The sequence below is a fragment of the Helianthus annuus genome, chromosome 10, assembly GCF_002127325.2.
Source record: "Helianthus annuus cultivar XRQ/B chromosome 10, HanXRQr2.0-SUNRISE, whole genome shotgun sequence".
NCBI classification, from domain to species: Eukaryota; Viridiplantae; Streptophyta; class Magnoliopsida; order Asterales; family Asteraceae; genus Helianthus; species Helianthus annuus.
Window position 1 is genome coordinate 68,871,831 of NC_035442.2, and position 25,807 is coordinate 68,897,637.

At 38.3% G+C, this 25,807-nt stretch overlaps 1 protein-coding gene, 3 long non-coding RNA genes and 1 pseudogene across 4 annotated transcripts; all 5 read left to right on the forward strand.

Annotated features, from left to right (window-relative positions):
• The first annotated feature begins 12,451 nt into the window (after nt 1-12,451).
• On the forward strand, nt 12,452-12,804 carry LOC110881362. The gene is made up of 3 exons (XR_004868856.1): nt 12,452-12,501; nt 12,590-12,661; nt 12,755-12,804. It is a non-coding gene; the product is annotated as an uncharacterized LOC110881362 (long non-coding RNA).
• A 996-nt stretch (nt 12,805-13,800) lies between these two features.
• On the forward strand, nt 13,801-15,512 carry LOC110881176 (serine/threonine-protein kinase KIPK1-like). The gene is made up of 3 exons (XM_022129527.1): nt 13,801-13,863; nt 13,946-14,814; nt 15,491-15,512. Exons 1-3 carry the CDS (start codon nt 13,801-13,803, stop codon nt 15,510-15,512), a joined length of 954 nt encoding a protein of 317 aa, XP_021985219.1.
• Nucleotides 15,513-15,598: 86 nt separating this feature from the next.
• Nucleotides 15,599-16,980, forward strand: LOC110881175 (annotated as a pseudogene).
• Nucleotides 16,981-17,089: 109 nt separating this feature from the next.
• LOC118482801 lies at nt 17,090-17,399 on the forward strand. The gene is made up of 2 exons (XR_004868857.1): nt 17,090-17,140; nt 17,293-17,399. It is a non-coding gene; the product is annotated as an uncharacterized LOC118482801 (long non-coding RNA).
• A 2,325-nt stretch (nt 17,400-19,724) lies between these two features.
• Nucleotides 19,725-21,222, forward strand: LOC118482802. Its single transcript, XR_004868858.1, has 4 exons — nt 19,725-19,832; nt 20,751-20,899; nt 20,988-21,044; nt 21,140-21,222. It is a non-coding gene; the product is annotated as an uncharacterized LOC118482802 (long non-coding RNA).
• The last annotated feature ends 4,585 nt before the right edge of the window (nt 21,223-25,807 follow it).

The window sequence follows — 25,807 nt, forward strand, 5'->3', positions numbered from 1 at the left end:
GAGGCACGCAAGCTACAATACAAAGCGTGCCATTATCAAATGAGAGACGGTATCTTATACCGAAAGTCATACCTCGGGCCACTCCTGCGATGCGTCAACCCGCAGGATGCCACATACCTCATCCGAGAGATACACGAGGGCATATGTGGCATACATGCTGGACCACGCATGGTAGTGGCCAAAATCATGAATGCCGGGTATTACTGGCCCGGCATGCACCTGGATGCCGTCAAAGAGTTGCGCAAATGCATTGACTGTCAACGTCATGCTCCAAAAACCTTGCGGCCAAAGAACAACTTAGTCCCCGTCACAACCGCATGGCCCTTTCAGAAATGGGCAATTGACGTTGTGGGACCCTTCCCTGACGCTCCGGGTGCGGTTAAATTTATCATAGTAGCGGTCGATTACTTCACAAAGTGGGTAGAAGCAAAACCGCTCGCCTCAACCACTGCTATGATAACGAGAAAGTTCATTTGGGAACACATCATCTGCCGTTTCGGTTTACCAATGTGCATTGTCACCGATAACGGCACCAACTTCGCTGCCGACGAATTTCAAAAATGGCTAGAAGAACTACATATTGAGCACATATTCTCATCAGTCGCACACCCGCAAGGGAACGGCTAAGTTGAGAGTATCAATAAAAGCCTAGTCGAAGGGATCAAGGCACGGTTGGGAACGGCCAGGCGTGGCTGGGTCGATGAACTCCCAAGTATCTTATGGGCTCACCGTACAAGCCCAAAAAACAAGCAATGGGGAGACACCTTTCAGCCCAGTCTACGGTTCAGAAGCGGTGATCCCCGCGGAAGTAGGTCTCCCATCTCCTAGAATGTTGGCTATTGAAAAACTAGACAACAACACGGAACGCAGGATCGATTTGGACCTCTTGGAAGAAAGGCGCGAAAACACTGCCATCAACGAGGCCAAATATAAATCCAAACTTGAAAAATACTACAACACGCGCGTCCGCGTTTGTACTTTCAACCCAGGAGACTACGTCCTACGCGACAATGAGGCATCTAATGCCGAGCGCCCAGGCAAACTTGCCCCCAAGTGGGAAGGTCCCTACCTCATCAAAGAGGTCTTAGGGAAAGGCGCGTACAAATTGCAAACGCTAGAAGGCGAACTTATCGCACGCACATGGAATGCACAACAGCTTCGACACTGTTATATGTAAGCCATGTCCTTACATTTCTCTATGTAACCTATCGGGCCGCAGGCCATTTGCAAATAAATAAATACGCAATTTTATACATTATTGTTTGTTACTACTATTACAAATGCGTGTTCCACTTTGCGGTATCCCAAAAACAGATTGGCAAAATCTTCATTCGCGATACCCATACAAAGTGGTAACCACACACAAATATTGTAATAGGCCAGCAGAAGGCAAAAAGACTTGCATATTTATCCGGCCGGATAAACAAGTTTTTTGTTAACACTTAACACAATTCCTGAGCCCAAAAAGGCAAACAATGGAATTGACGCGTACTCATACGACAAAGGTATGGAGTACACTTGACCCCATTCACAAATGGGTAGAGTTCCAGATATATAAGCTTTTACAAGGCTTACACAATTCTAAAACCCTAACGCGGTACATAACAGAATTGACGCGTACTCATACGACAAAGGTATGGAGTACACTTGACCCCATTCACAAATGGGTAGAGTTCCGGATATATAAGCTTTTATAAGTCTTACACAATTCTAAAACCCTAACGCGGTAAATAACAGAATTGACGCATACTCATACGACAAAAGTATGGAGTATACTTGTCCCCATTCACAAATGGGTAAAGTTACGCATACATATGTTTAGACATGCAAGAATTAAAAACACTTGTACAAACTGAACAAAAAACTTTATATTCAAAAAATTCAAGCACCCACGTGATGCTTAATGAATTTATATAAAGTTCCTATTCTATACAAGAGGAAAACAAAAAGGAGGCACACTAGCCAACCTAAACCCTATTTTGTACCGCTGGTTCCCGCATCTCCTCCGGCACCACCAGCGGGATCTTCCTCTTCCGCATCAGGATAAAGCATCCGCAGGCGATCAACATAGTCCGCAGCCTCTAAACAATTGTTCAGTTCCTCTACACAGGCAAGGGACGTATCATAAAAGGAGGTTTCGGCCGCTTTAAGAAGCGACTCGGTATCCACACCATGGAACCCAGATCGCTTATCAGTATAACCGCCCGTTGATATTACGTTAATATGACCAATGCAGCGGTTATAACCAGCTTTAAAACCAGCATCGCGCGCACGTTCCTTAACCAGGTCCAAACCAGCTGCGGTCTCAGGGGCATTCATGATAGCCTCAACAATCTGCAATAAAAGGATCATAAGTCTTGGATGCTAATCCAAGCAAATGTAAAGGCAACGAATACTTACACGCGCGATACCATGAGTCCGCAACCACTCACGGTCAGCCTTCAGCTGGTCGAAAGAGGACGCCAAGGCATCCTTGGCCTCAACAGCGGCATCAGCCCGCTCTTCCGCAACCGACACGCGGGCAGTAAGGTCTTTAACCGCGACCTCCCGGGCCTGAACCTCAGCCTGTCACAAAACAGCAAACAGTTCACTCGATAAACATTTCCAAAACAATGAAGGAAATATACAACAGAGGTAACGAAACATACCTGAAGGCTGGCAACAACTTTATCCAAACGAATGCGCTCCGCATTCGCCTCTTCAAGAGCCTTAGAAGAACGGCTCTCCTTCTCTTCGGCCTCTTCAAGGGCCTTTGCAGCACGCGCCCCGGTTTCCTTGGCCTCTTCAAGCGCCTTTAGTGCTTCGGCCTTCGCCTGCTGCGCTTTCACAGCAATGGCCTCTGCTGCAGCTTTTTCTTTACCCAAGGCAACGTTCGCTGCCTTGGCGTTCGTCAACTCCTGCCAAGCACGAAACAGAGTGTCATTCTGCTTAGCCCAAGATTCGTTCCACTTCTTACGCTCATTGAACAACTTTTCATTCCAACTCTTGCGTTCATCAGAAAGGAGTTTGGCAAGAGTACGAACCTGTTTAAGCTGAGCAGCGGCAGCCCACTCCGCAGTCTGTTTCTGCTTCTCAAAAGCAGCCCTATCTTTCTCAAGCTGCTCCGCACCCGCACGAGCAGCCTCGACCAACTTCTCCGCTTCAGCCCGCATACGAGCAGCTTCTTCCTCGCGACGGCCCAACACCTTGTAATCTTCCAAAATGGCATTCGCCACAATGGAAGATCCTATTAACATTGTTGAGAGCTGGTTTATACGCAGCTCACGAGGTGCGGCACGGGCACGTTCAACTTCGAAGGGGGTGCCCAGACCACCCAGAATCTCCTTACATGCCGAAGGGTCGTTGGAAATATCATCCCCCTGCATAATAGTCCAGGGGGGTCGGTGATACACAGTACTTCGACCCTGGGTATAGGTGCGATAATAATACTCCAATTCAGACTCCCCAGGCTGAATTGGAGGCCCATCATAACCCGCACCACCGGCAGACGAACCGGTACCCTTCTCACCAGCAGGAGACCTTCGCGGCTCAGCATCATGCTGCCGTGCTTCAGCATCAGTTTGTTGCGGTTCTGCATCAGACTGTTGTTTCCCAGAATCAGAAAACCGCACACTCAAATTATCTCCCTCATTGGGAGAGATCAGATTGTTGGACGAGTCAACGGTATCAAATATCTGGGTCGCAACCTTCTCTGCGGTACCCTCTTTCCGCAATGGTGACTCAGGCACCACCTTGACAGGAGGTGTCGACGGTACCTCAGTCGCACCCGCACCCGTGGCACGCGAGGGTGACTCCGGAGCATCAAAGATAGAAAAATCTTCATCTTGAGGCTTTGCAAAAACAAAGTCAAATAGCTGTCAAACCAAGTTATACATCACACTTGAGAACAGCTAAACAACACTTACCAACAGCAACCGCAGGTTTCTTCGAGGTCGGAACAGTCCTCTTAGACTGCAACCTCCGACGTTTCGGTCCACCGGCACCAGCAGCCGTCTCTCCTACTGGCCTTTTCCCAGCACCAGACTGCGAGCCTGCAGCTGTACCCAAACCCTCAAGGGTATCAGATACTATCACAAAATCCAAGTATCTACGAAAAGAAGAGTGAGAGATACCTGCCGCCTGCGGTACCAAATGAGGCACAACAGTGACCTCCGATATTTTCTTTTGGCGAAAGCGCACGCCTTTCACCGTCTGCCTCTTAGGCACACCCTTCGCATCAGGGTCCCCTAAGGCCCCAAGATCACCTGCATGAAAACCATGCAAAGGGAGAGTCAGTGCAACTATTATTGTTATCACAAGAATAAAGGATTCCTAAACATACCTTTGCCCCGCGGCAACTCAACTGCTAATGCGGCTTCAGTAGGCACCCGGAAGTTATCTCGAATGATAACATTAAACTCCTCCTCGCCATCCGCACAAACAACTTTTTCCACCTGACCCTGGAAATCCGGGGCAAACATCCTCCATACGGGAGCGTCCTCTGATAACAAACGCACAAGTCAGTAACGCATACAAGGATAAGAAAGTTAAACAAATGAAAAGTACGTACCACCACTTTTCTCCCGCACCACGGGCTTCGACTTCTTGTTCCTCCGTGTCAACATCATGCGCAACACCCACAACTGTGTGTTGGTCAACTTCACAGACTCAATAGTCTGCAACTGCGGAAACCACTCCACAGTTTTCAAACTTGGGACCGCAATGGTCTCTGCTATGATCGTCTCGGTCACATTCCGAAACGTCATCTTTGCAACAATGGCAGCAGCCTTGATGTAAAAGAATTTCTTCTTCCACATCGTCATCCCCTTGGGAGGAGTCATCAGCTTGGGACTACCATCTCGCTGACGGAAAGAAAAGAACCCCAAGGACACCGTCATTTGATAAAACCGTCGGAAATCCCCAACGGTGGACTCTATGCCAAGAGCACGAAAGGTGAATTAAAAATTTCGAATCCGGATCATACCAAACGGACTCAGTTGAGAAATGTGGACCTTGTACCACTCCAAAACCTCGACAACAAAAACAGTCAACGGTAATCGAAGATTACAATCACCAAAAAAATCTGCCCACATCGTCACATAACCGGCCGGAGCATCGGCACCGGTGTCGCCTTCCGATGGGTAAACTGCCCCATATTCAGGGGGCATTTGAACGTCAAGCATTAGACGATCAAAAGACTTCTTGGTCCCCCTTAACACCGGGCAACCACCACCGGCGTTTCCTCCCTCCTCCTCCTCCGCCGCCACCGGTGAAGATGGCTCTGGGTTTTCACCCTCCACATTGTGTGGATTTGATGGTTCAGCCATCAGAAAATATCGAGGAAATGAAAGAACGTGAGTGGAAAAACTAAAAACCTCACCGGAACTTCAAGAAATATCGTCGGAGAAGATAAAGAACAAGTTTTCTCTCACCGGCAAATTTTTGAAATTTCGAACAAGTGAGTGGAAACCATGAACGGTTTCCCCTTATATACCCATCGCAATTAATGCGGAGGGAGAAAACGAATCATCACGTTCAAAAAGAGCGAATTGCGCGACACCACGTGTCAAGCGCCGTTTTCGCTGACGGTTATCACGCGCGCGTGGCCGCCCACGCGCCTGACATAGGAGACGTTTACACTCTTTGCTACAGTGCATTTAATGCCTCGGGCAGTGCAAACATCCTTTCATTTCAGCACATGCCAGGAAGATCTCACCAACTTCCACCAACTCACACGTGAGATCAGCCACGTATGCAACAAAAAGCGACTACATTATCCAATTATAAGCGGCATGCGGTTTCTCTGGTATACCGCACCATAACCCATACCGCATGTCGTTTTTTAACATACCCCTAAAAATAGGCAAAAATATATATCTCTACACTATAAGGGGGTATAATACCTACCCGCACTACCCACGAGCACACGTGGAATATGCGGACATGACACACACGAGCCCGTTCAGGTGTGTCAGATGCTCAGAACCAGCGTTGTTCGTTGGACTGAACCGCATCTCAGACACAGGTAAACCGCATCGCCTTCATTCTCTTCAAGCTTCAAATCCCTTCTGTCCGGTTCACAACCACAGAGGGTACATGAACACCTTCTTTAACATAAAGAAGGAAGGGAATGTACGCGCGCGCACATCAGCAACCCTGACTCCTGAACCTTCAAGAGCTACATCCGAGTAACACACCCGCTTCGAGCGAATATGGGAATGCAAAACCGCAGACACTCACGAGTAGCTGCGGACATAACCATAGCTTCCGCAGACTGGTTGCTACGGAAGAGCCAAGCTAACTCCACATAACCGAGCGGAGCTACTTCAAGGCAAACTCGGTATTGGAGCAGGAAGGTAAGTGGCTCCAAAACGAACGCAGATAAGCGCTCTAAACGAGCCCTTGTCGAACAGCAAGCGTCCGAACAGCGGTAACAAGTCTGCTTATGACTTTGTTTGCCCGCCTATGGGCCGCATAGAATAAACAATGGTGGGCATACCCTTGCCTATGACCATGTTTATTTACCCATAGTACAAATCTACATTGTTCGACCAAACATGGCCAACAATGACGCAACGAGGTAACCGCAAAGGACGTGCGGTTACTAGAGAGCTATGACGACGAACACGAAAACCCAACAAAAAAGGGATTGTTATCTCACGACTAGATGCTGAACAGAGAGCTTGAGCAAAGCACTTACAAGCATCAACTACTTTTGATCCCGATCTCAGAGATTGATCCAAAGTTTCTTTTCTTCTTCATGCACCAATTCAACAATTGGTTTGAAGACAAGACCACCTCTCAGAGGTTGAAAGCCTGTGCATACCTTCAAACCACCATCTCAGAGGTTGGTTCGAAGTTTGTGCAGCATTACTAACAAAGTCTCCAAGAGACCTTCGGCACAACAACAAGTGGCAAGCCACCTGGTGACATAAATCGGCTGAGAATTTCGCATCAGACGAAATTCCTTCACCGATACGGAAGAGGCGTCAGATGACCCTTCCAGACCTCCAGCTTGATTTACATACAGAAAAGACCACACATGGTCTAGGATCTTCTCCAGACTCCAAACTACCTTCCAAACACCATAGTCCAGTACTCCTCCCACATACAACTTGTATGTGGCAGCAACATTAGACTGGGGGGACTTGAAGGGGTATGGTCCCAGATCTCGCGTCAGCATCGACCGCGAGTGACCATTACCCTTATCAAAACCCCCACTAGCTAACAACCTGCTTGTGCCCATGCGAGAACGCGTCGGCACAAGGGTTGAATCCAACCTATCTAGTAACGAAGGAGGACTTATATGGAACATGAGAACGGTAGAGTGATGCGACATAGCATCACATCTGGTGTATGAAAACGGAAGTATTCACAGCGATGCGGCCTCGCACCGCATCCAGTAAACACTTCTATCAATACAAGAAAGTCTTACCTTAGGCATAGAAGAAGATGAACATAACGGTGCGGCTGGCACCGCACCATATGGGCATTTTCGTCACGACAAGGGATGCAGGCAAATAGTCTCCGCGGACGACGATGCGGCTAGCACCGCATCTCGCGTATTCCTTGATCACAAGTAGGAGACGCGGTAACTTCAGACGTTACCGCATGTAGCGATGCGGCTTGCATCGCGTCCTATGCACTCAACAAGTGGGACTGACACCACAGTGCAAGTGGCACCAATGGCAGTTACCTGTCAGAGCTACGTAAGCAATGGACTGACGTGGCGTAACCTCCACAACCGACAAGCCTGACACACCTGCAAAGGTGCAGCACGTCGTCAGTCCATCCATCATCATCCTCCTTCACTCCTCGGCTATAAATACCAACCCCAAACCAGGTTTGAGGTATCTCTTCACAACTCTCTCACTACTACTACTATCTTACTTTGCTTCTCAAGCAAACTACTGATTTTCACGCCGGAGAGTGGTAACAAGGAGCACCCCCCACCCCATCCTCCTTGTTACGAGTCACGGTTTGTTTCCTTGTGCAGGAGATCAACCACCGGTGATCTAGCCAGCGATCCTCGAGAGGAAGGGATTAACCCTTCTTGACGAGACCAGTGTGTTAACCCTGCCCGGTTAACCATTGTTTCATCAATATGTTAAGTATGAGTGTTAGATGAGCTTATCAAAACTTTATAGTTATTGAGGATACTTAGTTTCATAAAAGATGATATTGGATTTAACGTATATATAAAATGTATAATAGAATTAGAATATATTGAAAAAGTTACCTCAAAGCTAGCTGTATGTATACAAGTTAGTTTCCACTATAATATATTTAAAGTAAAAGTAAATATGTTAAAACGGATTCATAAAATATATTGATACCCATTGAAGAGTTTAAATCTAAATAAGTCGTTTATTTTGGCAAAATTGGATTTAAATAATTAGAATTTTCTCTATTTAGCCGATAATAATCCCAACTCAGTTATTTACCGATAATAATCCGAACTTGTCCACGTTTGGCCGATAATAGTCTGCGTTAAAAATAGCTTAACGAAGTTAAGTTTTTTTTTCGAATTACAAACTGATGTTTTAGGGCTTTTGATTAGAACGAGAATACGAGTTGATTGTTGTAAAATTTACCTCGAAATACTGCCCCAATTTGCCTGGTTGAGAAAGTTGAGATTATTTAAATTCAATTGAGAAAGTTGAAATTATTTAAATCCAATTTGTCTTTTTTAAACCTAATGCAAACAAGTGATTTTGTTTAAAAAACCAGTTCAAACCAATTTGGTTTGATGATCTCTCTACCAACATGTTTGGTTAGTTTTTTCTTTAAAACATAACGCTACTACTCATGGTTTGACAGGGATAGGTGTTCGCTTGTTTTAATGAAGTTTATGGTTAAAACAAACTTATGGTTTGTTACGTAATATTTATCAAAACACATCATAAAGTAAATATGCATATCATTTGGATATTGTACAGTCAAAATTGCTGGGAGTAGTGATTTTTTTTATCAGTAGAGAGGCGGACCTAACGAATGGATGTCATGTGACATCCACTTACTCTCTTTATTATTTTTTGGTGGTTCACTTTTCCAAGTCGGTATATATAAAATTCATTGCAGACTCTAGCCTTAAAAGAGCAAGTGGTGGAGTAGTTTAGATATTGCAAGTAAGGTTAAGTGAAATCAATAGACCCGGGGTTGAAACCTGTGTAGCGCAAATTTTATTTTTATATTAAAAAAAAAACTAGAATTACGACCTGCCGCATTGCGGCGGGAATTCTTTAGTATAACTAAATCGATTTAAGACGCGCACCTTATATTGAACCTGTCAAACGGGAAAAAATAGACGATGTAAAAACATTCACCCACACACGCACGTTGCGTCGTGTTAACTCGTAAAATTTAGAACGAAACGTAAAAACGTTAAACCAAAGACGACGTTCCGATGTGTTAAGTCACAAAATTTAGAACGAAGTATAAAGCGAAAAATTTGCGGAAAACAAAAACTATAAAGGACCAAAGCTGAAAATAAAAAATAGTTGTGAGGATAGATTGCAAAAGATAAAAAGTTTTGTGTTAAAAGTAAAAAAAAAAAACAAATAGTTTTGGATTAAAAGTAATTTATGAAATACTTTTGGGTGAAAAGTAAAAAAAATCAATTTTTTTTAAAAAACCCCCAAAAGCTAAGGTTTTAACAACCATATGCATAACCATTTTTTGTTTGAAAACCCCCAAAAGCCAAGATTACCACACATAAGTAAAAAAAAAATCAAAGTAGTTAAATTGCAACAGATTGAAACTTTTGAATTAGAAGTGAAAAATCAAATTAATCAAAGTGGTTAAATCATATAGGATAGAAACTTTTGAATTAGAAGTGAAAAAATCAAATTAATCAAAAGGGTTAAATTACCAAAGATTAAAACTTTAAACTTAAATTGTTAAAGATTAAAACTTTAGGGTTAAAAGGAAACAAAAATTAAACTTTAAATTTAAATTGTTAAAGATAAAAACTTTAGAGTTAAAAAGAAAAATTCTAGTTTTTTTTTTTTTTTTAAAAACATCTTAAGCACATGTTACAACACATGTATGCATATTCAACTTGCTTATTTATAGGTTAATAATAATTTATAAACAATTAACTTTGCGATATAACAATTATTTTTTATAATAATTAATTAATGGTTAAAAAGCTTTTGATTTTGATATATTCATATTAATTAATGAATTAATTTAATATTAACATATTAAAGAAATAAAATGTCTATTTGCTTAAGAATAAAAATTAAAACAAAATGAATCAACGGATAAGCATCGAAGTAACCTTTTTCTTTATTATTTTCATTATTTTGATATGAAAATAAGAATCATTTAATAGATATATTTTTAATAATTATCTAAGCAAATATATATGAGGAATAAGGAGGTATTGCCATGTGGCATTATTTGGAGTCTTTTATTAGTATTTGATGATTTGATGATGATGATGATGATTGATGATGATTGATGATGATTTGATGATTGATGATGATGATTATATTCAATATCCCTGACTTTACCCAGTTTTCTTTATAGTTCCTAAACTTTAATAAAGTTTAGACGTGTTTAGCTACTATTTATGGACTTTAATAAAGTTACTCTACAGTTTCTAAACTTTAATATTTTTTTTTTCTTTCACTAACGTATTTTTATTTACGTTTCGATATAATTTTTATTGAAATCATATTATTAGTAGTATGTACAAGTAATCAATACACATACGTACATCTTATCAAACTTAAAAATATTCAGTTTAACGTGCCGCAACACGAGCGGGGGATAAATTAGTTATATACATTTGATCATCTTTGAAGAAATATCTTTTTTTTTTCTGGAACAGTTGAAATATCTCTAAATTATATACATATTGTGGGTAAGATGTGATCTGTTACAGAGTGGGCACAAAGACAAAAATGGTCTTTCCCATGTGATACGAGCAACTAATCTGTCTTCTTCCAAGCTATCTATATCTTCTATATATATATAATAAATGAATAAGGTTTGGGACACGTGTCGCGTTGTGGTGCAACCACACTAGATTTTTGGCGGAAAAATGAGGGAAATGTCTAATTTTTACACGGGATCCGAATGGCAACAACCATACCCGAATAGTTTGACCCGGGTATATAATCCTTCTAAAATACCTAATTCTAATTTCATTCTATCAGAACTCCTTCTTCTATATCGTCACCCTCAAAACCCTAGCGGCGCATATGCATCTTCTTCAACAAATCCACAAATCTTCTTCAGCAAATCGACAATGGTGATTCCCAAGTTACCTTTTAACCATCGATTCTGTATATTTGAGGTCGCAATCGAAACCCTACTGTTTTTTATTTTCAAATCAGTTATATCTTTCGATTTGCGAAACAAAGGTACAATTTTTCTTATCTTCCAGTGTTCATCATCCACCTAACAGTAGGCTTTCAACTTGATTTTGAAATATGTATGTTCATCTTTTGTTTGTTTATTTACAGCTCTAGGGTTTTGTGTTCAATATTCTATATCTAATACTTGGATGCTCTGAGTCAAAATGGACGGTACGTTGGTACATGAAAGGATGACGGTGTTCAGGGTTCTCAATTCTTCACTCCAATGTGAGTTTATTTTACAATTATCTTGCTTTGTTTTAACTTTGTAATACCGTTTTGATGTTAGGGTTTAATCAATTTACAATTTTAGTATTTTTGTTTCAGTTGTTCCATTGGACTTGGATAGTTACGCTGGAGATTCTGATGAAGATAATGAGCAACACGTCTCCAAAATCAAGGTTTCTTTTGTGCAATGGAAGATCCCGTGGAACAACAGCTTATCGCCAAACAGGTATTGAAATTATTACCCACCAGGTGTTCGATGAAATCCCTCGTATTTGATTCTAACCCTAAACATGTTCGTCTTTATTTGCAATCTATGTGTTCGACGAAATGCCTATTGATGGTGTTGCAATAGGTACGATTCATTAAGACATGCTTGATATGGCTTTTCATACTGCCAGTGGAGTTTACGAGACTAGCTGGTCTGAAAAAGGAGGCAGGCACGTCTACTTAATGAGCCTTTCCAATTATTACATGGATTTATATTGCAAACAAACCATAATTTTATGCTGAATGCATAAAAATTGTTAATTTGTTTGTTTTGCCAATTCCCCAGTCTGATTCCAACAAAAGCGAAAGATGTGCTATGATGAAGTTTTTTATATGTTTTTATTTAATTACAGACGTGGAACCAAAATATGTTGGTGCAAGAATAGAGGGAGATGTAGTAACTTTAGAGTTTGTGAAGAAAATGATGGATGACTTCAAGAATCAGAAAATGTTACATAAACGGTATGTGTAGCTAGGAGATTCTTTAATCAATGCCTTATTTTGTGTTGTTATTATTGTTAGAGTAATATGCCATTTTTGTATCATCTTTGTCTTTATATGAAGTTTATTCAGAATCATGAATTTACATTGGAAGAAGTTTACGTTCAGGGTCTATCCAGGAATGAAAATGGGTGAAATATTTTCTCTTTTTGAGACCAAGGTATTATTGTTCATTTTTTTTAAAATTATTTTAAAGAAAGGTATCATGTAAATCTGTGATTAAATTGTTGTGCTGTGTATATTATTAGCCAGGTTATGATTCATATGTGACGGATCTGTATATATCAAAGAGTTCAAGAACTTCTCCTGATGACAAATTAGTAAGCATTTCTTATAGAAGTGTTAGCTTTTATCATGTATGATGACCGATAAATCTGTTTTAATCAAATTGTGGGTATTTAATTTTCGTGCAGTATTTATTTGTTGCTCGAACGGATAATGTAGAGACATCATCATGCCTCATAAGTCCTCAGCAAGTCAAGTATGCACGTTCTTTTCACTGATGAATATACATATGTGTTTAAATTGGCAAATCTATTATTCATTTCTCTTGATTTGATAGTTTTTTATTGAATGGGGAAGGAGTCGATAGAAGGACTTGTACTTGCAAGGTTTGCACAGACTGCTCCGTAACTTGTACTATGATGTGGTCTTGGTGACGGGTGAACACTAACATGTTTCTGGCTCCTTAATTTCTTCATCAGGATCCTGCACCACAGATGCCGACACCTGTCACAGACATGCTTAAATACGGAAGCAATCTTCTTCAAGTAGTGGTCCAATTCGATGGTAACATTATTTCTCGATTTTAAAATAATTTTCGTGCTTGACTCTCACCATCAGACATTTTCTTTGATTTTATTTAGGGAGATATATTATAATTATCGGTTTCATGAGTGTCGTTTCAAAACCTAGCTTTCCTACCATTCCCGACTATGTTCCGCCAATCGCTGCTCAATCCGATCCAGGTTAACTAGACACATTTGTTTGTGTTTTTTTAAACTATTTATTATCCTTCTTCAAAATGTCACTTTTAGCACTGATGGCGTAAAGCTCTCTGACATCAGAGCCATTGATTGGTTTTGCGAGCCCCCAGAGGAAGGTATATTTTGCTAATAAATATTTGTACTTATGTTGGATAACAAGCTGCTAATACGAGTTTTAGAGGGTGCATAAATTTTATATTTTTGTAGGGTTGATGTGTGAGATATTATGGAGTGGTCCTCAACCTAATCCCGTTAGAGGACCAAGCAAACGTAACAAAACGGCTTCTGAAGGATAATAATCTAGGTAATGTGATTATTTTATCAATCTCATAAAGTTGTTAGCTTAATTTCTTATTTTGTTCTAGCTATATACTGTGTTTCCAGAATTACCAGTTTTTTTTTTTTTGAAGAAGATGGGATTTTAATTAGTGAAAGGGGGTCTTAAAAAATGAAACTGAAACCTTTTGAAGGAGATGTTGCGTGCACCCGAGTCCGATAGCCAACAAACCAGTGCAAGAGAAGAAGATTATTTCAAAGTCAATTTGTTCACCAATTCGACCCGAAGATTCATTGGATTCGGTCAACTCTAAAGTCAACTAAGTAAGTAATCGTGACAAGAATAATGTTACGCGGAGTAAGTCAACACCGAGATCACGTTACAAAGGAAATTCGATAAGAACGTCACCTCGTGTGGTCAAGACGGTGAAGACGGTGATTCGGACGAAGACCGTCGTGAAGAAAAAGTCAAAGCCGGAATTTACTTCCGCTGCTACCGCTTCAAACGCATCCGTTCCAGCGAAATCCCAACTGATATGCCAAAAATGCAATTGTGCGATAAAAGATGCGAAAACCGAGTCGAAGAAAGACTCTCGGTCGCCTCTTTCGTCGAGTAGTACGGAAAACGGGATGAACAGAAAAGTCAACGATTTGGTCAACTATGGTAAAACGATTTCGGTTCTACACAGTAAGAACTCGAAATACGGAGATAAAGGCGAATTCACTCAAAGTTCAAATAGCAGCATATGTGAATACAGTACGAGTACTAGCATTAGCATTAGCGAAGAACGAAATCTCAGTGGATGCATTGTTATTAATCGACCGCATATGTCGAAAGATATGAGGTGGCAGGCGATTAATCATACGATGAAACAAAACGGGTTTCTCGGATTGAGACATTTCAATCTGTTGAAGAAACTTGGGTCTGGGGATATCGGTACGGTTTATCTTGCGGAATTAGTTGGCACAAATTACCCTTTTGCTATCAAAGTTATGGATAACGAGTTCTTGGAACGAAGGCAAAAGATGCCGAGAGCGCATATGGAACGGGAGATTTTGAGCATTTTGGATCACCCGTTTTTACCTACGCTTTATGCGCATTTTGTTTCGGAGAAATTGTCGTGTTTGGTTATGGAGTATTGTCCCGGTGGCGATTTGCATGTTCTTAGGCAGAAGCAGCCTGCTAGATATTTTCACGAACAAGCGGCACGGTAAGTCAAACTTCTGGTCAATGTTTGTGCAAGTTTTATTGTTAGTGCAAAGTGTGTGAAATAAAAATGATGTTTAGATTTTCGTCGGATTTAGCAACCAACTTCGGATTAATCACAAATTAGAAACCAACTTATCACTACTGAGTTTAGTTGCGCTTTTAGTAGCATATGGCGCACTATTTTTCAAAAAGCTCACATAAGGCTCAATTTTTCGGCAAAAAGTTGACCCTGAGGCATGCACCTCATGTATGCACCTCATGCGCCTCATATTATTGTGCAGCAGCTTGTACAACATGCTTTTCAGGTTGTACATGACTACATGTATGTAAATTTTATTATATTATAAAACATATATAAAGCTTAACTGTCTCTAAATATTGGATAAATGATGCTACAATGCTATAGAAAAAATATAAAAAAATAATATTATTTTTTACGCCAAAGCGGTGCGCTTTTGCGCCTGGTGCTTCGGGGCATCGGTTTTAGACCTTGTCGCTTTTGTGCACTTCACGCTTTTTAAAACCAAGACTGTAGCAACAAATGACCTTTTCGACTGGTAGTTGGTTGTTTTTTGCTGGTTATAAATTAGCTATCGTGGTATACTTTTTTTTGTCATTTTAGCGTGTAGATATATATGACACATCATGTCTGATACGTTGCATTTATTGATGTGCAGTTATATTCTTGAAATCTTTTAACTTCAAAACCAGATCTAATCTGAACTGTTTTTGTTTTTCTAGGAGTGTTTCTTTACTTTCGCAAATTTCGTGCAGCAAAATTCAATATGTTTGGGCTCAAGAAACCCCGTTTACCTCATTCCCCCATTAAACTTCTAAAACCAACTCAGTTGACCCTGGATTCCCTGGTCAACATGCTTCAAATCCGTTCGATTCTGATGACGAGTCAGACAAAATGTCAACCTTAAACGCGGCAAGAAGAACTTCATCTGAACCTTCTGTGTTGGTCCCAGATTCAAGAGCCGTTCTTTTTGATGATGACGAGGTTAAAGGATCAGGTTACAAAGTTACTTATCCATCAAGAAACAAATACAAAAACGATTTTGTTGATTTTGGTGGTTTGGAGAACCAAGATGTGCAAGAACCGGAACATTATGTTGCTTACAAAGCGGAAGAAACTACAAAAACAGTTAACAGCGCGTTAAAAATTGCAGAAACCATAAGAGAAGATGCCACTAAAACTATGATTACGTTGCATCAACAAGGTGAGCAGATCACTAGGACCCACATAACTGTTGCTGATATCGAACAGGATCTTAGCAGGGTATTGTTTCTTTTTCTATATCATACTTCATGAGTTCTTACCGAACGAGATTCATGTTCGTTTGTTAATTTTAGGCAATGAATGCAAGCGAACGTTCATGAACACAAATTAATTCATGAACACAAATGGAAACAAACGAACACAAACAAACGTTCATGAACAAAATATATAATACACTGATACTTATTAAATGGTTAATTTAATATTGAAATATTTAATTATTAAAATATCAAAACTTAAAACACTAATGAACTATCGAACACAAACAAACGAACACGTTATCGAACGTTCACAAATATAAATGAACGAAAACAACCTCTGTTCATGTTCATTTATTTAAACTAAACAAACGAAATTTCCTATTCGTGAACATTCATTTATTAAACTAACGAACACAAACGAACTTCCCGCCAAATGGTTCACGCACTGTTTGCTGAATGTTTGGTTTGTTTGCAGCCCTAGCCGGGTAAAAATAGGCGCATATAAAAAGGGTCATATGTCAGTATAGATCAAAACGGGTCATTTGTTAATGATCAAAATTGGCGGGCTTGATCAACTAACACTTATTTGTTTATATTTAAAAAAAATAGTAATAATCTAAATTTTTTAAGAGAAACAATTTAGGAGGGACCCTGGATCAAAAACTAACTTTTGGACACATATCAAGCTATTTGACCCGTTCACATTTAGTTAACCTTTTTTTATTCGACCCATTTGACCCGTTACAGATAATACACAACCTGAATCAATAGATTTATAATATGTATCTGGATATTGAAGTTATATATTCTGATGCAGGGCGAGAAGCTTTTGGGAAGTCTTGGGGGCATATTCAATTGGACCTCGAATCCTAAGATGGCAACATATGATAAATGGTCATATTAATTTGTTCTATTTAGCTTACACCATCAGTTGTGTTTCCGAGTCTTGCTATTCAAGAGTGTTAGTACTTTTCAGTAAGATTAATTGAATTTGGTGGTACTTGTTTGTTGCAGGGTGATATCAGGAATAAGGAGGATTTAGAGAAGTTGTTTTCTCAGTCTAAGTATGTTAATTTTCATGTAAATGTGTTTAGTCTTGATTTAGGTTAATTTTGACACAAATGGTTCTTAAATGATCTATGATGACATGGATTCTATAATCCCTAAAACTAATGTTATTTTGTATGGTTGTTTGTCTTGATTTAACTGTATGTAGGTTTGATGTTGTCATACACTTTGCTGGGCTCAAAGCTGTGGGTGAAAGCATGGCTCATCCGTTTCGTTACTTTGATAATAATCTAATTGGATCAATCACCCTGTACCGAGTCATGGCCAAGTACAACTATAACAAGGTCTGTCTTGAATCTATAAATGGATTCACAACCCGAATCTTGATTTTCTCATTCAAAGATTATTATCCATACTTACACGTGAATGTTGGCTGTGCAGTTGGTGTTCTCGTCTTTTGCTACTGTTTACGGACAACCCAAGATAATTCCATGTGTTGAGGACTTTGAATGGCAATGAATTCGTATGGGCGCACTAAGGTAGTAGCCTTATATTTTCTTGTGTCGTGACCTTTTTTATTTACTTAATTGTAGCTTGAATATTAATTTAGACTGTATTGTCGGCTTGATTAGCTGTTTCTTGAAGAAATTACTCGAGATATTCATACTGCAGATCCAGAGTGGAAAATAATTTTGCTCCAACCAAATTCCAAAAGCAGTTTTCTCTTACATTGAGAAGCTGCAAATCAAACGAACGAGTGGAAACCTGATCAATTCTCTCACGATTTGTACTAATTCATCTCAAGGTTCAGTTTTTCTCTATCTTTTATTACCTAATTGACTTTAAAGATCCTATTTTTCTTTTGATTTTGCATATGATTAACCTCAATTTCAATTTATTGTGAAACCTAGCGTGAAACTTGAATAAGAAAGTGTTTATGTTTACTTGTATAAATGGAGATTGCCTGCAGTTATTTCTTGAAATTAATGTGTGTTTGATTTGGATTGTAGTTTGATTATGTTCCATCTTGTGTTCTGTAAACAATAATCGAGATTCTTTACATAGTGAAATGATGTTGGGGAACTAGGTACACAAATCGGCTAAGAATCGAAGTCTTATGTGAAATTAGGTTAAAGAAAGACTGATTTGTGTTTTGTTTAGCTGTTTTGATGAAAACAGTGAGGTAATTTTAGGGGAATTTAGTGACCATAAGCATGATTTTAGAACTGTAATGCTGTTAAAATTTGTTAGTAGCCTGCCCGATCCGAAACTCATATGAGTTGGTTCGTAAAACAACTACCCGTTTCGACCCAGAACTCAATGCTACCTAGGCCGGGCAATTTTTTGATCCATGTATCTAAGTTTGGGCATATATGGGTTTTTAAAATACTGTTACGGGTCAGATTGGGCCAATGTTTTATTTACAAGGGGGTTATATTGGGTATAGAATATGATATGCATTTGTTCAAATTGGGATTATTTGATATGAAAACTTTATGTTTGTTTAGATATGATCGCGGTGTGCTCATGAAATATGAATTGAATTGAAAAAGCATATTGAATATAAGGTTATGGGGCTTGTTTATTTGAATGAGATTGTTTTTGAATCTTAATTGGTCATGGCAGTTGTCAGTTGATACAAATGTAGGAGTAGATTGCTAAATTGTTTTTTTAACATCTTTTGCTTATAACCATTTTTAAATCAATGATTATTTGCATGATTCTAGAAGTGTACTGTTGTTAAAATTTGTTAGTGACCCGCACAACCCGAAACCTGTTTATGCTGGTTCATGAAAAACTACCCATTTGAAATTAAATCAACCCGTTTTGACCCATAACTCAATCCCCCACAGCCTACCCCATTTTCACTACTCGAAGTTAAATGTAACCCAAAATGACAAATTTCTAGATAATCATGTATATTGCAACATCTATATGTCATTGATTCTTCGGTGCTACACTATATATCTTCAGTTGGGATGGTCTCTGTGGTTTACCAACATTTTGGATTTACTCCCTAGCTTTCCAAAAGTACACAGATGGTCCCTGTGGTTTGAACTTTTGTAACACATTTAGTCCCCAACTTTTTCACACAGTACACAGATGGTCCCTGTGGTTTGCACCTTTAGATTTGTTGACTGATGTCTAAATGCGTTACAAACTGCAAACCACAGGGACCATCCATGTACTTTTGGAAAGCTAGGGACCAAATCCAAAATTTGGTAAACCATAGGGACCATCCATGTACTTTACTCGATAATAAAATTTAAAATTGCAGTTCATATATTGGTTATTATGAAATTTAGAACCGGTTTGTTGTTTGGGCCTTTAGACCGAATATGCGGTTGACCAAATTATATTATAGTCTAGCTTATGAACCATGCAACAAAAGTATATCAAGATTGATCTTTTATATCTTTTTGTTACATACCATCATAATGAAATCCTACTTTTTTTACTGTTACGCAGGGTCAGTATATAGAGATTAAAAAACGGTATACTTGAATCTATAACTGAAGGCGGATATCTCTGAAAATAAGATTGCGATGGGAGCATCGCGGGCACAAAAGCTATCCGGTATTCAAAAGCAAGTTCTTTCATTATACAGAGGATTTCTTAGAACTGCGCGTTCTAAAACTCATGAAAACCAGGCTCACATTGAATCACTCGTATCAGCCGAGTTTCGTAAAAATGCGCAATCGATTGATCGTAAGAATTTCTTACATATCGAGTATTTGCTTCGTCGTGGTAAGAAACAACTTGATCAACTCAAAATCGTGGATTCTGTTGGGTTATCTTCATCAAATGTAGAACTTTCTGATAATCAAAAACAATAATCTGGTTGATTCTGTTGGGTTATATGATTTCGTCTATTGTTTGATCATATTCGGCTGTTGTTTAATGGAGGTTGATTATCTCCGAAAATAAGTTTAGAGAAAGCATACCCTTGTGATTATTGAGCTGTTTGATTTGGGGTTAAAGATATAACTTTTTTTAATTCAAAACATCAAGTTATTTCTGCTTTTTTTTACAATAATTTCAAGATTTGCTAAAAAAATATATGCTTTTCTTTACTGTTTCTTGCTGTATGCATGATGATAAAAATGACTGAAGCAGTAGTGCACTTTTAGTTAATAAACCGTCCAAATTGAAGCAAGTCAGCTGGTTTGAGATTTATTCGGTTTGATCAAGTAGTATTGCACGTTTAGACTTTTAATTGTTACTAATCTGTCCAAATTGAAGCAAGTCAACTGGTTTGAGATTTATTCGGTTTGATTAAGTAGTAGTGCACTTTTAGTTGTAAATAATCCGTCTAAGCAAGTCAGCTGGTTTGAGATTTATGCGGTTCGTTTCTTGCGGTTTGTTGGTCCTGTTGCTGACGGTTTGGAACGTGTAACCGCTAGAGTAAACGGAACCTGATCATTAGCTTATTTTTTAGTTTATTTTTTATTTTCAAATGTGTAGTTTTGTATATATGTATTTATATACCCATTAACCATCCTTATCATTTTATACAAACCAACAATTTTCAAAAATAAAAATCGGTTCCAACCATCAAACCGCTAAAACTGGCCAGCCAGGTCAACCCATTAAACCCAACCCTGACCGGTTTGAATCATCGTTTCCTAGCTTGCTTATTAAGTCATATGTTTTTGTTATTTGAAGCAACATCTAAGGTTGAGCAGCTGGCCTGATATGAACAGTGTTGCAGCAAGCATTGGTTTTCATGGGGAAGCACTAAGCTCGATGCTTCTTTGCCAAAAAATTTTACTATGTCACATGGAATGCCAAATGGCTACCACAATGCCATAAAGGTATGAATTCTTAAAAAAGTTAAATATTACATTTCATTGCATTTTACCTCCTATTTTTTTTGTTATTTTTTCCCTTCTATTTTTCAAGGGTGAAAATTCTTATATATAAGAATTGGTGATGATAAACAAGATGTTGGCACAACAGGTAATGTATTCTCAAGTGTTATACACAAATGTGTCATTGGTTTGAAGGTTTGACCATTTGTTAGCACATTGTTGAATTGTTGTATGAAATGGCAGTGGGCTGCACTGAATGATGCCGGACAGTAGGAGCTTCAGTAGCTTCCGTTGTTGGTTGGGCAATCAGTGATGTCGAGCACAAGGGATCAGTGGATGTAGGCGTTGGATGGGGTTGGGGTACTTACTATTCGGAGTATAAAAAAAGAGCTACAAAGGAAGCGGTACGGGGTCTCGGCTAATGTGTTTGAGCGGAACAGTTGGGTACCGAAAAAGGTGGGTATCGTGGCTTGGAGAACGGGTTTAAAAAGGTTGCCGACTCTGTGTTCTTTATTGGTTAGAAGCATTAATGTGTCGTCCAATCTACTCCAATCTACTGATACTAGACAAGGACGATAAACCTACAGATAAAATAACAAATATTGTGTATAAAGAAATCTTTAGCAAGTTGTGATTTTTTTCGTATTCATTTATTTCAATTATAAGTGTAATTTAATACTGCGCGTTAGTACCGAGACAATTCTTTCGTTAAAAGATTTATTATGGAAGTTTAGTTTATTTCACATTATTGTTTATGTTGCATGTTTTTCCTTGAGTAGTTTAGCTTAGGGAGTCGTTTTTTATGTCAACAAACATTGTTTAATACATGATTTTGTATATGTTTGTCAATTACTTGAAATTTTATCTCAACTATAACTGTTATTTAAAGCAATTATAATGTAATTAGACAACTTAAATAAATAAAACACATGATCAATCACCTTTAATGAATTTAAAAAAATAATAATGAAAGATGTAACATACCAATGCATGTGTGTAACTTTGGAGTGGGCTAATGTGTGTTGTTAGTCCTGTCTGTTTATTAATAATAATAAATTATTAATAAATTTATGTTTTATGGTCGTTCAAGAAATAAAGTTAATTTACATTATTTGAGTGCATCGTTATATAACCCGTGATGTTTACAATTTGGTTATATAACCCGTGATGTTTACAATTTGGATATAAGGTCAGGTATGCCTCATGCTAAAACTAAAAGTGACTTGAAGACCGTGGAGGATGTTAGCAAGAAAGATGTTAAGCTTCACAGTTCAAAAGAGTGAGAAATAGTTAAACTGGTCGATTTCGGATATATTTTATCCAACATGAGCGATAAAAGAATTAGAGAGAACGGGTCAAATGGCTTAGAAGCCGGCAAAAGTTTAACTCATAAAGTGTGCTATTCAAACATGTAAACTATCATTGTAATTATAATTAGTGCATTAGTTATCTATAACCAAATTTTAAAATGGATATGAAAGGTGTTCGTCGGTCAGCCCAACCCGTTCTACTTGAATTTGACTCGGTCAACAGCTTACCCAACCATGTTATTTTTATACCACGCCATATTGTGCTTTTATAGACATGCACATCACAAAGAATTTAGAATTAAAATGTTATTAGCTTTACAAGAAAACTATGAATACACATGGAGACAAATTTAGGATACTGATGAAACAGACCAAATAAATTATTGTTAGAAGGGAACGAAGATACTAATGACTTTGAAAATATTGTTTATGTACGTTTTATTATTGAAAACTAAATTTTCCTAACCCGGGATGTTCCCGGGTGATAGCCTAGTATGGCTATATTTGTTTGGTCGATATAAAAGCAAATCGACTTTTGAAATTGACTTCAAATGCTTTTTAATTCTCTTTTGGAAAATTTAAGCTTTCCTTTTAAATTAATTTGTCATTCTCAGGGGACGGGGCGTCCCGTGATAGCCCCTCCACCACGCATGGAACACAATTCAACACCGCCACCACCACTTTTGAACATGCGTTGATTTTAAAACGCGTCAATTGTTTCACGCGTGAGGAAGTTGAGCGAAATTGTTGGGTTGTTAGGGAAATTGTTGGGTGTGGTGAGTGATGGACATTTCCACTAAAATCCATCACTATTGATTGAATAATGCTTGATGACATGACGGGACTTGATTGGAAGTTGTGAGTAATGAGTGAGTGATAAGTGATGAACGCCCTTACCCCTTATAGTCGTAAAGAGTAGTTCATTTTCGTGAATATGAATACGGTGACTTTATGAATACAACTTAAAGGGGGTACCTTTTAACGACATAATGTTAATTACCTTTACATTCATATTTAATTGTTTACTTATATAAATATACAACTAATATTTTGTCTATGTTGAATTTTTTTCTCTCAAAACTTATTAACCACACGCCCCAGTCACTCAGAAACAGGCCACTCCCAAAGCATTGATCAGACTTAAATTTAACATAATAGATTTACAAGATAAACTCTGAATCATTTGTGTTTTCAAGATTCCGGCACAAGTACTATCACAATGAACTTTTTGAAAGTGTTTGATTATCTTTTTCTAAGATATCATTTTTGCCAAGATCTTTTGGATACGCTCAACATTGTATGAGTTCCTCAAGCAAAACGTTAGAAATAGGCCCCATAATCCTTTATATACTAGTTGTTACTTATGAGTTCCTCTAGCAAAACGTTAGAAATAGGCTCCATAACCCTTTATATTAGTTGTTACTTAGTATTGTGTCAAAACCAGGGGCGGACCCACCTTTATGGCGTGGGTGGACGGCCGCACCCCTTGAGAAAAAAAAATTAGTGTTATTTTCCGCGAAAATCCCAACCACACCTCTTGGAAATTTTCGTCCGCACCCCTTAGAAAAAAATGTTAGGAATTTATATAAAAAATTGTGAAAACGGATTAAAACCCGACCAAATTATGTAAACAAGTTAGCCCACTTATCTCTTTAATTAAACTTGTATTCATTCTTGTAACCAAACATCAAGACCAATAAGTTAATATTAATTCAAACCCAACCCAAATACTACTTTAATTAAACAAAATCAGTCCACAAAACAACAAACCCAATTCGATGCAAGCACCGTGCGCGACTCCTGCCCTCCCTCTGCTTCTGCCAGCGACTTCGACACCAAGCCCCATTCGACGACTGCAAAATTCCGGCCACCAATAGCTTGTAATCGCAAATATTAGACAGGTACATGTTTTGTTTTTGGTTATTTTGATGTTTACGTGATTTTGTTCAAGACTCAAGAGATAATAGGATGGGTTAAAAAGGTTATACTTTTATGTGTTTTGAGGTATTTTTTGGTTGTTCTAGTATTTATATGATGGGTTTGTTGTCTCTTAATCTCTTATTGATTATGTGATTCTAGTAGAGGGTTTGAAAAGTTGAAATTCAACACTTGTTAATGTGAATAATCTTGAAAATTAAGGAATACTGATGGTTGAACACTCGAAGATCGTTGTTTATTTTGTTTTACATGACTCGACCCGAACCGAATTTTTTAGTTTGATGTTCTTTTTTTTTTACATGACCCGACCTGAACCGAATTTTTTATTTATATATTTAGGCGCCTAAAATTTTTAAAAATATTCCGCACACCCATGGAAAAATTCTTAGGTTCGCCATTAGTCAAAACCACTAAAAAGTATTCCTTGTAATAGAGATGCCAGTGTCTTGATCCCTTGATCACGTTGTTAAAATCATAGATTTGTTCACTCCTTACCATTAGAAGCACAAGCTTAATTTGTCACACCCCAACCAATTTGTTCACTACATACCATTAGAAACACAAGCTTAACTTGTCACACCCCAACCGATGACAAAAACATCAAGGCGAGACGTAATAGATTGATCAAATACAACATAACACTAAATTTGAGACAATAAATTAAAATTCAAAATTTTCCTTCATTTCACTAAATCAAATATTACATTGTTATGAAAATGGAAAATACGACAGTTGAAATTTCAAAACTAACAATATTAAAATGCATAAATTGAAACTAGATGAGTATCTAAATCCAAGTCTTTTCTTGCGAAATCATCATCAAATATTTCCTTCAACATGTATAAAATATCCGTCAACATAAATTATGTCGGTGAACATACTAGTTTGTCTACGTAGCATAAGATAAATAAAATCTAAAATCTACATGTTAATTGTATACTAAAGTTAAATAATCTTACTAGCATGCAAGACAAAATACGACCCAAAGTTCCACTAGCGTAACTTTATCACCGAAGTGAAGAAGACCATAAAGATAGAATACTTAACAATGACCTAACAAAGGGAGTGGTGTGCTAATGATATAGCACTATACATGTTAAGGGAGGCTTGTTAAAGTTAATAATAGATAACATGCATAAGATTGGTCCTAGTATGTATAAACAAGTAGCATAACAAGTAAACATGTTCAAGGATTGAGTGTTTGCATAAGATTGATTGTATATGTGATTGTGATTTTAATATGGATACAAAAAGCGAATAAGCGGTTTTGAAGGATGAAATCACCAAAGTTACCCTATAGAGTAAGCAAAGGTGTATGAGTTTATGGAGTTTCATGATGGCATGCATTAGGAATTTATAAGTATGAAAATACATAAAACATATCTTGTCTAGATACTTATTTGGACACTATTTTTAGTTTGTGTTTTTCATGAGTGTTACACATTAGAAATCCAAAATAAGGAGTCTAAGACTTAGATATTTTCCACCTTAACTCATAACACTCAACCATGGTTTCGGTTGATATTATGGTTTGGTTTTGGAGTTAAGTATTATAGGTATATACATAGATTATCATTATTTATATTGTCAAGTATTTGTTCTGTATTGGAAGTAGGGTAATCCACTAACCTCAAGAATTCACCAATGCACAAATCATTAACAT